The sequence below is a fragment of the Arachis ipaensis genome, chromosome B06 (assembly GCF_000816755.2).
Source record: "Arachis ipaensis cultivar K30076 chromosome B06, Araip1.1, whole genome shotgun sequence".
NCBI lineage: Eukaryota > Viridiplantae > Streptophyta > Magnoliopsida > Fabales > Fabaceae > Arachis > Arachis ipaensis.
The window spans coordinates 15,163,309-15,176,384 of record NC_029790.2 but is presented as its reverse complement, the minus strand read 5'-3'; the positions used below and the strand labels follow the sequence as shown (position 1 = coordinate 15,176,384).

The following is a 13,076-nucleotide window of genomic DNA, read 5'->3' as shown; positions in this document are numbered from 1 at the left end:
TTTCCTATGAACGCGTGCCTGACAACCACTTCCGTTCTACCTTAGATTGAATGAGTATCTCTTGGATCTCTTAATCAGAATATTCATGGTATAAGCTAGATTGATGGCGGCATTCATGAGAGTCCGGAAAGTCTAAACCTTGTTTGTGGTATTCCGAGTAGGACTCTGGGATTGAATGACTGTGACGAACTTCAAACTCGCGAGTGCTGGGCGTAGTGACAGACGCAAAAGGAGGGTGAATCCTATTCCAGTATGATCGAGAACCTCAGATGACTAGCCGTGCTGTGACAGAGTATTTGGACCATTTTCACAAGAGGATGGGATGCAGCCATTGACAAGGGTGATGCCTCCAGACGATTAGCCATGCAGTGACAGCGCATCGGACCATTTTCCAGAGAGGATAAAAAGTAGCCATTGACAACGGTGATGTCCTTACATAAAGCCAGCCATGGAAAGGAGTAAGACTGATTGGATGAAGACAGCAGGAAAGCAGAGGTTCAGAGGAATGAAAGCATCTCTATACACTTATCTGAAATTCTCACCAATGATATACATAAGTGTTTCTATCCTTATTTTCTATCTATTTATTATTTATGTTCGAAAACGCCATAACCATTTTATATCCGCCTGACTGAGATTTACAAGGTGACCATAGCTTGCTTCATACCAACAATCTCCGTGGGATCGACCCTTACTCACGTAAGGTTTATTACTTGGACAACCCAGTGCACTTGCTGGTTAGTTGTATCGAAGTTGTGAATGAAAAACGATTTATTAAGACGTGCGTACAGAATTTCTGGCGCCGTTGCCTGAGATCACAATTTCGTGCACCAGAGGGTTATATGAATGAACGGAACTTCTTCTAGTCATATAATGAGGGTTATACGAATGAATGAATGAATGAATGAATGAATGAATAGAACTTCTTTCAGTCACTTTTTTGTTTTTCAAATTATCTTCTGCAATTGTGTTATGTCAAACAGTTTAGATGTTTTTCAAATTGAATAGTCATATATACACTTTTTTCGGTTCATTCCGTGTAATAAATTCGGTTCAATTTGTATTTTTGGCATTCTTGATGTTTGATAAATATATTGAATCCATTCACTGTGAACCTAGATTCATTCAATATAGCCCAGACAGTTCCAACAAATATATACATTAACATTAACATTAACATTAACATTAAGATTTACATTAACATTAACATATATGCATTAAAGAAAAGATTTTTAAATATATATTATCATTTACAAATTACGAGTCAAGAAGAAGTGTTTGATTTTATACAACTAGTTAAAAAAATTAGTTTTAATTACAATTCCTTACAACATATCAAAGATTGAAACTATAACCTATTTACTTTCTATATTTTCAGATAAGAATTTTCAAAAAGGGCTTGAGAGGGCAGCAGATGGTTTTGGGAGTCTTATCATTTTAGATGCCTCAATGGCTTTGTCTCTCAATTTATTTATCTTGTACAACAGAATAGTTGGACCAAATTCCCACCTGAAAGCATCTATTTCTTCCTACAATTCAATTGAAAGAAATTACTTAATTTGAGCCCAACTAAAATAAGAAATGAACCGAAATTTAATATTTTAGAAATTACTTACCTGTTTCCAATTTTTACATTTATACTTCCATTTTTCAATCTTTTTAGGATCAATTGTTTTCAGCCATTTCATCACATATATCCCGCAATCATAACTAAGAAAGAAATAAGAAAGTAAAATATGATTAATAGGAGATACAATAAAACATATTAATAATAGCACTTTAGCAAAGAAAGATTTTTACGATGTTCGATAATCGCTGATCGTGATATACTATGCTTCAACGACCTCTCTGTCCTCCATCAAAGGTTCTACCCCAGTATAAACCTTCATCTGAGATACTATTAAGCCTTGAAAATGATACAAAAATTATACTTCAATTCAGTAATAATTGAAGAAAACCAAGCCCACATAAATATGTATTATGTAAATAACTTCCAACAAATTTGTTCAAAGTTATTCTTGATTGAGGCATTTCATCTTTCTTTTTCTTGACGGGATCAAGCACATAGAAGGCCTTCTTATTAACATCGGTAATCCACAACCACTAATGGCCTCCATTGCAAACCGGTGCAAACAGCTGAAATTTGAAAAAGTGATAGAGTGTTTCTGTCTAAATGATAGCAAATGACAGAATTATTAAAGAAATTTTAGAAATCACAACTTACAAATAGACGTGATACCATTTTTTTTTGTCAAGAAAAGAGAGGTAGTCCTTATATTGATTGATCCGGTAGACCTTCTTAGTTTTTGGATAATGTAGTTCTCGTTATACAGTCCCAACAAAAGCACATTTCATAAACATTCAATCAGAAAAATAAACACATTTTTAATTCATTTTTCTGTGCAAATGAATTCAACTAAACTAACAGATTAACTGAATTATTTATCAGAACCAATAAATTACTTAAGGAATAAAAAATTTGGCTTACCACAATATCTATCGACACGCAGTATATTTCTTCCTCAAATCGGCGACATTTTCTGTCATTGAGAAGCATACACATTGCATTGACCACCTATAGGAAGAGAATTTTTTAGATATATGGGTATAAACGTTTTTAGAAAAATCATTAATGTTAATGTAATAGGCAAAGAATTTACCGTATTTTCTACATCTTGTCCGGGTGTTAGAGACATGAAGTGGAATCTAGCCCCCTGCAAATGCGCTTCATGGTCCAACATGAATACCGTGTCATACTCATTGGTTGTATCTTTGTAAACTTTTACTTGTATCATCCAATGATAACATTTCTCCCTCAACTCCTCTGTTATTTCTTTTTCTTTCTCCGGAGTCTTGAACCCTTCATGCGTGCTCAAACTCGGCTCCGCACTCGTTTCCTCAGCATATTACAATGCTGCTGTCACCCCAACATCCATTACCGCCTCTACCAACATTTCAAGTTGTGTTACTGTGGGTTGAGAGGTCGGGGGAGTTAGTTGAGAGGTCGGGAGACTTATGCCAAGGCTGAAGGAAGGTGGACCAAAGTCATCTTCCCAATGCTAAGGACGGGGAGAACTGCAGGACAACAGCGGAAAGTTTTAAGTAATAATAAAAAAGCATTATGATATAACATCAAAACTAATAAAAAGGATATTAATTAAAACTTACACATACATTTAGTGGAGGTTCTTGCTCCGTTTGCCTTGCGGAAGATTCTTTGCAAACCTGGTGTTCGGGTTTCGGAGGGCAGCTGTAATAAACAGAAAAGAGTCCATTAATGAACCGAATTTACTTCATATTTGAACTAGCAGTAAAACAAGCTCAATCATCAAGAGGAACGCATCAAATTTATTCTGGATTCAAATAAACCTCAAATAAATGAAGTAATCCACCGAAATTACTCAAGATTTGACCAAGCAATAATTTAGACTCAATCATAAAAAACACAGCAAATTCATATATGAATTCAAATGAACCTCAAATAAACTAAAGAATAAACCAAAATTACTATTATATACCATCAAAACTAATAAAAAATATTTAAGTAAAACTTACACATTAAGAGGTGCTTCTTGTTCCGGAGGGCTGCTGCATTAAACAGAAAAGAGTTCAATAATAACCGGAAATTATTATCCTATACCATTAAAACTAATAAAAAGAATTTTAAGTACAACTTATTCATTAAGAGAAGCTTCTTCTGTTTGACTTTCCCAAATGACATAGTTAAAGGTTTTTTGATCTTTTATTATCTCTTCCACAAGAGAACTTGGAAAAGATAGTGCAATAAAAACTCTAAGGAATGTAAATAAGGAGAAAGTTAATGTTGAATGATTAGAATAGGAACTGAGAAACTGAAAGCTGCACATTGAAAAATTCAGAAATCCAGAGGTTGAGAATGAATTTTTTCTCCAACACCAATGATTTGTAGTTGAGGATCAGGTGTAGTGCTACTAACAATTAAAAAAAATTATTACCTAAATCTAAAATACCAACATAAATATTTCAACTTACATAGTTAGATGTTGTAAATTTTGTTTTTCCTTTTTTCATGCCGTTTCTTTCTTCTAAAAACTGCCACCGGAGTTTCAGGGGTATTTTTTCTAATAAAAAAGATATCAAATTAAAATCATCAACCAAGATTAAAAGTAGAGGATTAAAAATACAATTTATTTTTTGATTCAAATGAACCTTAATTAAACCTAAAAATGAACTGAATTTACTCCATATTTGAACCTCAAGTAAACTCTGTTTTTTATTCAATTTTTTGTTTTAAAAATTGTAACCGGAAATTTCATGGGTATTTTTTCTAAGAAGAAAGATACGAAACTAAAATTATCAACCAAGATATTCTAATTAAAAGCATATGATGTAAATAAAAGTTAAGAGAAATTACTTGGTATTGCTTGGTGCATTTACAGACGGTGCTGAACTCGTTTGTGTTTGTAACACAGGTTCGCTACCCAAATTTACAGTCGGCAGTCTAAGCAAAAAATAGATATTATTCAGTAAATCCAGAGAAATTACATGAAGTTTTAGAAAAAGTTAGCAGAGAAAGAAAAAGAACTATATAAGAAACACATTCTTATGTCTGCGATAAATCATATTGCGCATCTATCGAGTCACAGTCATTCAGAGCAATATTTGTTTTTTCAGCTCCATCATTTTTTCTCTTTGTTCTTTTTTCATTTATGCTCCAACATTTGTTTTCTTTTTTTAACAGTCGTCTCCTCTGCTTGTTCACTTCTGAAAATTTATATAATAAGTTTTCACTTAAAAACCAGGATGAACTATAGTTATTTCACTTAAAAAATAAATGAACCGAATTTATTTCAGATGTGAACAAGCAGTAAAATAGAGTCAATCATCAAGAAAAACACATCGAATATATATCGGAGACAAATATCAGAGCTGTAATTAACTCAGCAAGCATACATAAACAATTTTCAGGAAATACTAGCAAAACTAAACCCAATGAATATCAAATAAAGGTAGAAATGAACCAAAAATAATCATTTCCGAAACTTACTGGTCTTCAGATTCAATTTTGCTTTATGAATCTGTCAGAACAATCTTCTTTATTTTGGGATTTTTTTGCCACCCTTTGTGGTTGTTTTCTTGTCTTTGGCGGCGTTTTCTTGATTTCTTCTTCTTCTCTGCAACACATACAAAAGTTTTGTTAAAATAACAATATAAAATTTTAAACAAATAAATAGTTTTCAATAAGCGACGGTGAGAAGTATACTCAGATTCAGAAAAACTGTCTTCTTTGGAAGACGAATCCAAAATGACAATTTTCTTTTTTCTTTCTTCTCCTTTTCCTTCTTTCTTCCCTTCAGAAAAACGATTTTTTTTCACCTTCTTTTCTTCTATGTCTCCTCCCTTCAATTTTTCCCTGTTTACAAGTCCCTAAAACATAAACTTATTTAGTTATTTTAGAAGCATCTGAATCGAAATTTCAAGGAATTTTTTTTATTTACCATTTCATCAGTTGTTTCCAAAGCAATCCAGTTGACCAGATTCCTCCGTGTCTAGTATGCCACCCATGGTGGCCCGGGAGCGTCATCTGCTTCTCGTCGAGAGAACTTCGATCCATGGAAATATATCAACATTAAAACGAAGACGCAACCATCAACGAAAAGTTTCTTTCTTTCTCTTTGGGCTTTGATCCCCTTCCTCAGGAAGCTCAGCACATGAGATGTCCAATCCCATCATCGGACGGTGTCCACATGAAGGGCAGGCAGCTTATGGATCGGGGAGACCGTGCTTATTGTCATCAGCAGCAAAAATCACTTCTGGACGAAGACGACAAAATTCTTTTTGAATTTCAGCCGGTTCTCCTCCCCTTCAACACTCATATCAATAAAAAATTTTGTCAAAGATACCAAAGTAGCACCTTGAAAGTTGTCAATTATCTCTTTTTGTTCCTCACTCATATTATTGTACTCAATTTTTTTAGGAAAACGATCTCCTATAATATTTTAATATAAATAAATAGGTAAAAAAGGCTTAGTTTCATTTTCTGTATTCAAATGAACCTAAAATAAAGCAATGAATGAACCAAAATAAATTAAAGAATAACAAAAAGATCAAAAAGAAAAAATACAAATGTGAAAGATGGAAAGTATAACACCGCCAGAATTTATGCCCAGCTCATCTCTTATCTTAGCAGGGGTTATGTATATTCTGCCATAGAGAGTGTCCAAGCATCCATGATAGGCATTATAGCAACGAATCAATTCCCTTAAGAACTTGTGAGAGATGTTCATTTTCGAGATATGTGCCAGCGCACCAAATCCAATTTCTTCCACAATATTTTTCTTTTCTTCACTCCTTTGTTTGAACACCCTTGCTATTGATTTTGTTTGGCATCTCAGATCGTGAATTTTCTGCAAGTATTTGAGACAGTATGTTATGATATATTTATAATACAAAAATAGAGTTTATTTAATATGTATATACTTACGTTATAGTGCGGCTTCTCCTTTTTTGTGACCGTCATCTTTTTCATTTTTGCAATAAGGACAAAAAAATTTGGTCAATACTTAACAGGTGAACTTCACTTAACAGTAGAATCAAGTGAACCTAACTGAAATTCCAAATAAACTGAATTCGCTTCAGATTTGAACAAAATGTGATAAATATTCAATCAGCAAGAAAATCACATTTCAAATCATTTCTACTTGCAAATGAACTCAAGTGAACACTTAAGTAAAGTCAAGTGAACCTAACTCAATTCTCCAATGAACCGAATGAACCAAATTCTATTCATATTTGAACAAAACGTGATAAATATACAATCAGTAAGACAAATATTTCTACATACAAATGAACTCAAGTGAACACTTAAGAGTAGAATCAAGTGAACCTAACTCAATTTCCCAATGAAATGAATTCTATTCATATTTGAACAAAACGTGATAAATATTCAATCAACAAGAAAAATATTTCTGCATGCAAATGAACTCAATTAAACTAAGTGAGGAACCGAATTATTTATCAGAACCAATAAACTAACAACATATTTTCATTCGTATGTCCTAGTTATGGAGAAAAATGGAATCAGAGAAATTCAATCTACTAAACGAACCAACTCAATCCACTAAACCTTAAATCGAACTATTAGAAACACGAGATTTGTGAGAAATTAAATGAACATAATAACAATAGTTTTTCTCATACCTTACAGAATCTCTGTTCTTGTTTTTGTGTGTTTTTTCTTCTTCGTATCGAAAGTTCCATGCGATTCTGCGGTAGCAAAAAATACGAACAAAGTTTAAGAGATTTTGAGACAGATTGAAAATTTTTCAGTAGCAGTTTCGAGTGTGAAGAAGGAATGGTTTTTCATATTCAAGTGCGAAGTGAATTGGTAACGTTTGGAGAGTTTCCGCACGTATAATACACGTTCATTAATGAGATTAGATTTTATTTTAGTATTGGATCTACTTAGTTAAATTTGGATAGAAAATTACTTGAATGTTTAATCCAACTGTTTTGAAAAATTATTCCTACTGGCAACCTTGCTTACCAAGGCATTGTGGTTATCTATCTTAATTACTTAATTATGTATATACATGCATGAAAATAATGCCTGTAGCCTCAATTATGAAGAATGTTAAGGGTCATAAAATTTATTATTTTTAGCCATCAGTTAATTAACTATTAATATTTAAAAATATAAAATAAAATATATTGTTAGATTATTAGATTAAAAAATTTAAATTTATAACTAAATAATAACAAAAAAATAATAAATTCTAATAATTATCACGTTTCTCCCCAAAAGGTAAACAACAATTTTGCAATTGATATTAATATTATTTTAAAAATAATATTTAATATAAATTTTAATTTTAAATTATTTTAATAATGCTATTGGAGTTGCTCTTACAATCACCTTCTCAGTGAAGACCAAGGCAACTCCATCGTTAAGCATGCTTTCTACAAAGGCATCACTTTTTTCGACACTGGTTATATATATGGTGCTAATGCTAACGAACTCTTGCTCGCCAAGGTGCGCCAAGGTGTACTTCTAGGATTTATACTTTTAGGATTTTTTTTTTCCATGGATAAATGTTTTGCTGACAGAAGTATTCATATAGACGTTTTAGAGTTGTCACCTTATATTTGTAGTTCGACAACAATTATTATGAGTATAAAAATATTATTTATATACTAAAATTAGAGAGATCTTATAACCTATAAGAGTGACATGAGAAGCTTTCAAATCGACTTTTTTTTGTTGAGGAGAGTCAATCGAAAATTTTGCATTAACTATAAAATTATTCCAAGAGAAAGTTTAACAACACAATATAAGATGCTCGTCATAGATTTTCGCGTTGAGCAAGAGTTGAGAAAAAAGACATCATACGAAAAACCCAAGGACGAAGTGGTGGCGAATGAAAGGTGATGAACAAAAAAACTTCCCAAGACGGGTAAGAAAAGAGACAAAGTGGGAAGGGGATGGAAGCACGGAAGAGATCAGATATGGAAGGAGATGGCAGAAGTTATTAGAAGAACAACAAAAGAAAATTTTGGTGAATCTAGAAGGATAGAACCAAGAGACAAGGAGTTATGGTGGTAGAATGCGAGTGTACAAGAAAAGATAAAGGCAAAAAGAAAGTGCTTTAAAGAGTGGTTTTTGTGCCGCAACGCAGATAATTGAAAAAAAAATATAAGACGGCTAAGAAAGAAACAAAAGTGACTGTAAGTGAAGCAAGAACAAGAGCATATGAGGGTCTCTACCAGTCTTTATGCACGAAGGATGGAGAAAAATGTATATATAGAATCGCAAAGGGCCGTGAAAAAAGAACGAGAAACTTAAATCAGGTTAAGTGCATAAAGAATAAAGATAGAGATGTTTTGGATCAAGATGAGAAGATCAGTGAAAGGTGAAAAGAGTTACTTCTACGAGTTATTTAATGAAGGACAGAAATCTCTTTCTAGCCTTGGACTTTTATTCACGAGGAAAGAAGATCAAAATTTCGACTACTATCGAATGATTCGAGATTTCGAGGTAAAGAGGCTCTAAATCAAACGAAAAATGGAAGGGCAGTAGGACCCGATAATATTCCGATTGAAGTTTGGAAGAGCCTTAGAGAGAAAGAAATTAGTTAGTTAATCAAGTTTTTTAATGAGATTTTAAGCTCAAAGAAGATGTCAGATGAGTAGAGAAAGAGCACCTTGATACCTATCTACAAGAATAAATGGATATACAGAGTTGCAGAAACTATAAAGGGATTAAACTCATGAGTCATACCATAAAGTTTTGGAAAAAAAGTGATAGAACGGAGGCTGAGACAAGAGACACAAGTAACAGAGAACCAATTTGATTTTATGCCAGGAAAATTCATCACTGAAGCTACATACCTGTTAAGAAAGATGATAGAAAGGTATCGTAGTAATAAAAGAAATCTACATATGGTGTTTATTGATTTGGAAAAAACGTACGATACGGTGCCAAGGAAGGTCTTACGAAAGATTTTGGAAAGGAAAAGAGTAATAATCGCATATATTTGTGCAATTAGACACATGTATGATGAGACTACAACTAGTATGATGACTTAAAGTAGTGTAATAGAGAAAATTTCTATTGGTATAGGATTACACTAGGGATCATCTTTAAGTCCATACCTTTTTCACATTAGTCTTGGAAGTACTCATAGAGCATATCCAATAGCCTGTGCCATAGTGCATACTTTTTGCCAATGATATATTCCTTATGGGAGAGTTAAAGAAAGACCTAAATAAGGAGTTGAATTTATGGAGAGAAGCTCTAGAAGTATATAACTTGCGTCTAAGCCGTAATAAGACGAAATATATGGAATGTAAGTTCGGCTGCCGAAGGAAAAACCCTAATATAGAGGTGAATATTGGAGAAAACATCTTACAGAAAGTTAAAAGTTAAAAGTTTTAAGTATTCTAGGTGCATCATACAGGATAATGGAGAAATTGAATATTATGTAAATCATAGGATTCAAGCAACTTGGTCAAAATGGTTGAGTGCGTCTGATTTCATATGTGACAAAAAAGTGCCTTTAAAACTTAAAGGTAAATTCTATCGCACTGCTATCAGACCAGCTATGCTTTATGGTACAGAGTGTTGGGTGGTCAAAGAGGAGCACAAACATAAGTTAAGTGTGATAGAGATGAAGACGTTGAGATAGATGAATGGTCATACGCGATTGAATAGAATAAGAAACGAAGATATAAGAAAGAGAGTTAGAGTGGCACCTATTGTGGAAAAGATAGTAGAATCGCGTCTCAAGTGGTTTGGACATGTGAGAAGAAAACCGACAGAACAGACAGTTAGGAGGGTGAATGAGATAAAAGATGGATAAGAGGTGAAAGGCAGAGGAAGACCATCCATGAAGTGGTCAAACGAGATTTACATGTAAACGATTTTTTTGTAGATATAATATATGATAAAGGTCAATAGCGTTATTTCATCCATATAACCAATCCCACCTAATAGAACAAGACTTTGTTATTGTTATAACTGATTTTGTTATACACCTAAAGTTTGGCCTTTTAAAGTTAGACTTTGCTAATTTGCATGTCAAGGGCACACCAGCTATGTGCGGTCATGTTGTGTATACCTTTTTATTTTCAATATTCTCCTCACTTAAATAGAAGCTAAGTGGCTGTTCAAAATGGAAATGCTTTTGTCCACGTAATTTTGTTCCTTTCCCCTTAGGTCAGGAATTTTTGTTAACCCACTTGGCAACTTTGGCATCAAAGAATATAACAAGATTTTTAGACAAGATTTTGAGACACAGGTATTAAATAGTTCCTTTTCAACCCAAAATAGAGAAAGACATATGCTCTTGGAAATGCTCTTAGCTGCATGCTCTTATTGCACGTAAAAGAATCAGAGACCCTCTTCATGACATGACACTGAATTGATATAATGTAATTTTTCATTTTTAATACTCGAATTCATTATCTGTAATTAAGGAACCAAAGTATTTACCATCATAAAACATGCTTTAATTCTCTTACTCATACTCGTATTATACGAAATTTATACAATATATACACATCAATACTAGGTGGAGAAAAAATAATCACATTACTCTAAACATGATTAACAACCTACTCATACACTATAACACCCTTGATAACCTACTGATACATTTTTTTCACTTTATTTACATAGTTTTTAGTTTCTACAATATCTTCCCTTTTTCCATCCTATTTTTAAGATCAGAACTGAAATAGTTTCAAGCTAGAGAGTAATCTTCTTCTCTTCGGAGCCTTTGTTGTCTTGCAATGAAAGCTTCAATGATGCAGCGAAACTCTTCATTGCTCATGGTATCTTCAGGGTATGAAGCTCTTTCTTCTTCTTCTTCCTCCTCCTTAGTAGAAGCATGTGCAATAGCTTTGATTCTCTTCTCTGTCTCACACCTTCGTAGATCGCCATGTCGTTGTTCAGCGCGATTCACACGGTGAAAAATCTCTGTTTGACACCTTCTATATTTCTTCATCTCCCAGAAATTATTCACTTCCCCTGTTTTCATGCTCTGTTTCTCTACATCACACTTGTTATTTCCAGCATCAATTCCTTTGCTCCTTAAGCCGAAATTCGCTTCTTTTCTTGAAAAGATTCCATTATTTTCTTCGTGTTTCACCATGCTTCTATTAATTCTTTTATTCTTTGTGCTATCCTCACTTTTTATTCCCTCCTTTTCTTGATTCTTGATGTTTTCTAAGGAATCCTCTATATCTGTCCCCTGTTTTGCTCTGTTTTTTAGGTTTTGCTGTTGAACTTTCTGTTTCTTTGTTGCATTATAGAGAACTTCTTGGTAAAGATCGTTCTCCGAATCGTTTCTTCTAGAGACTTGAGCCGAAAACTGTCCCGACCGAGCGAAAAGAGCGATGATTATTGCGTTTCCAATGAGGAAAACGAACCGAGGATTGTTAACAAACATGGACAAGTCCCTAAAGTACTCACTCGAGGTCTTAACTGCAACCGGGAGGTGTAGAGAGAGCCTTGAGATCAAAACTAGAACAAAACACACCTCAAGGAAGCGTAATATGCCTGTGATCCTTCCAAGCTTTCGATTCTTAAGGATCGCGTTGGCTTTCTCGGCTTGAAGATTATGGAAACTGAATGAATCCATTGCTCCAAGGGTGTTAAGAGTTATGTGAATTGTCTTGCTAACAGAGAAGTAACTTTTTTTTTTAATTCCTTTTTAAATATTTCTCACTTAAAGGGAAATGGAAGCTTGTGAATAGAAGTGATACTAAACATGTATTTGAAAGCATAGAACAAAGAAATCACTGCAGCGGTTCTTGCACTTCGAAGCATAGAAACAAAAGAAAGAGAGCGAGTCAGTGATGGAGTGAGTGAAACAAAGCTCCTCTGTTTTTTTTTTTTTATTTGTTGGAAGACGGTTTTTTTAGTTCCTCTTGTTTACTCTTATTTATAGGGTGGAAATGGAATCTTATCTTTCTTTTTTGTTTGAAGAAAAAAAAATATTTCTTTAACTTTTTTTGGTGTGTAATTATTTTGCAATTCATTATTTAAGTATTTTAAGATGGAATATGGTTTTTATTAGAAGTATGAGACTATGAGTCATATTTTAATTTAGAGTGATAAAACATTAAATTTCAAGTGAATACACAAAATAATTATATTATATGTACATAAAAAAATTAACTACTAAATTAATAATTTATATAAGAGTAAAGTATCGTTTTTGTCCCCAACGTTTGGGGTAAGTCCTATTTGTGTCCCTAACATTTAAATCGTCCTATTTGTATCCTTAACGTTTATAAAAGTGATTCAATGTTATCCTACTATCAATTATACTAACAAATCATATTATATTTTTCAATTATTCTCACTTGAATGTATTTATTCTCAATTATGTCTCACTTGGATGTGGTCGATTTTAATATTATACCCACTATTTGTGTTTAGATTCAATTATATCCCTAGAAAAGTGAATTATGTAAATGTTGTAGGAATTAGTTTCAACATTTGATGAGCTATTTTTCGGAGTAGATCATCGATTCTATCCCAGACATTTGTATTCTAACTTCAAGAAGAGATTTTTAAAACTCAAACTAAAGCG

At 33.1% G+C, this 13,076-nt stretch overlaps 1 protein-coding gene across 1 annotated transcript; it reads right to left on the bottom strand.

Moving 5' to 3' along the window:
* LOC107645821 lies at nucleotides 10,965–12,407 on the bottom strand. Its single transcript, XM_016349943.2, has one exon. It carries the CDS (start codon nucleotides 12,117–12,119, stop codon nucleotides 11,220–11,222), a length of 900 nt encoding a protein of 299 aa, XP_016205429.1. The 5' UTR covers nucleotides 12,120–12,407; the 3' UTR covers nucleotides 10,965–11,219.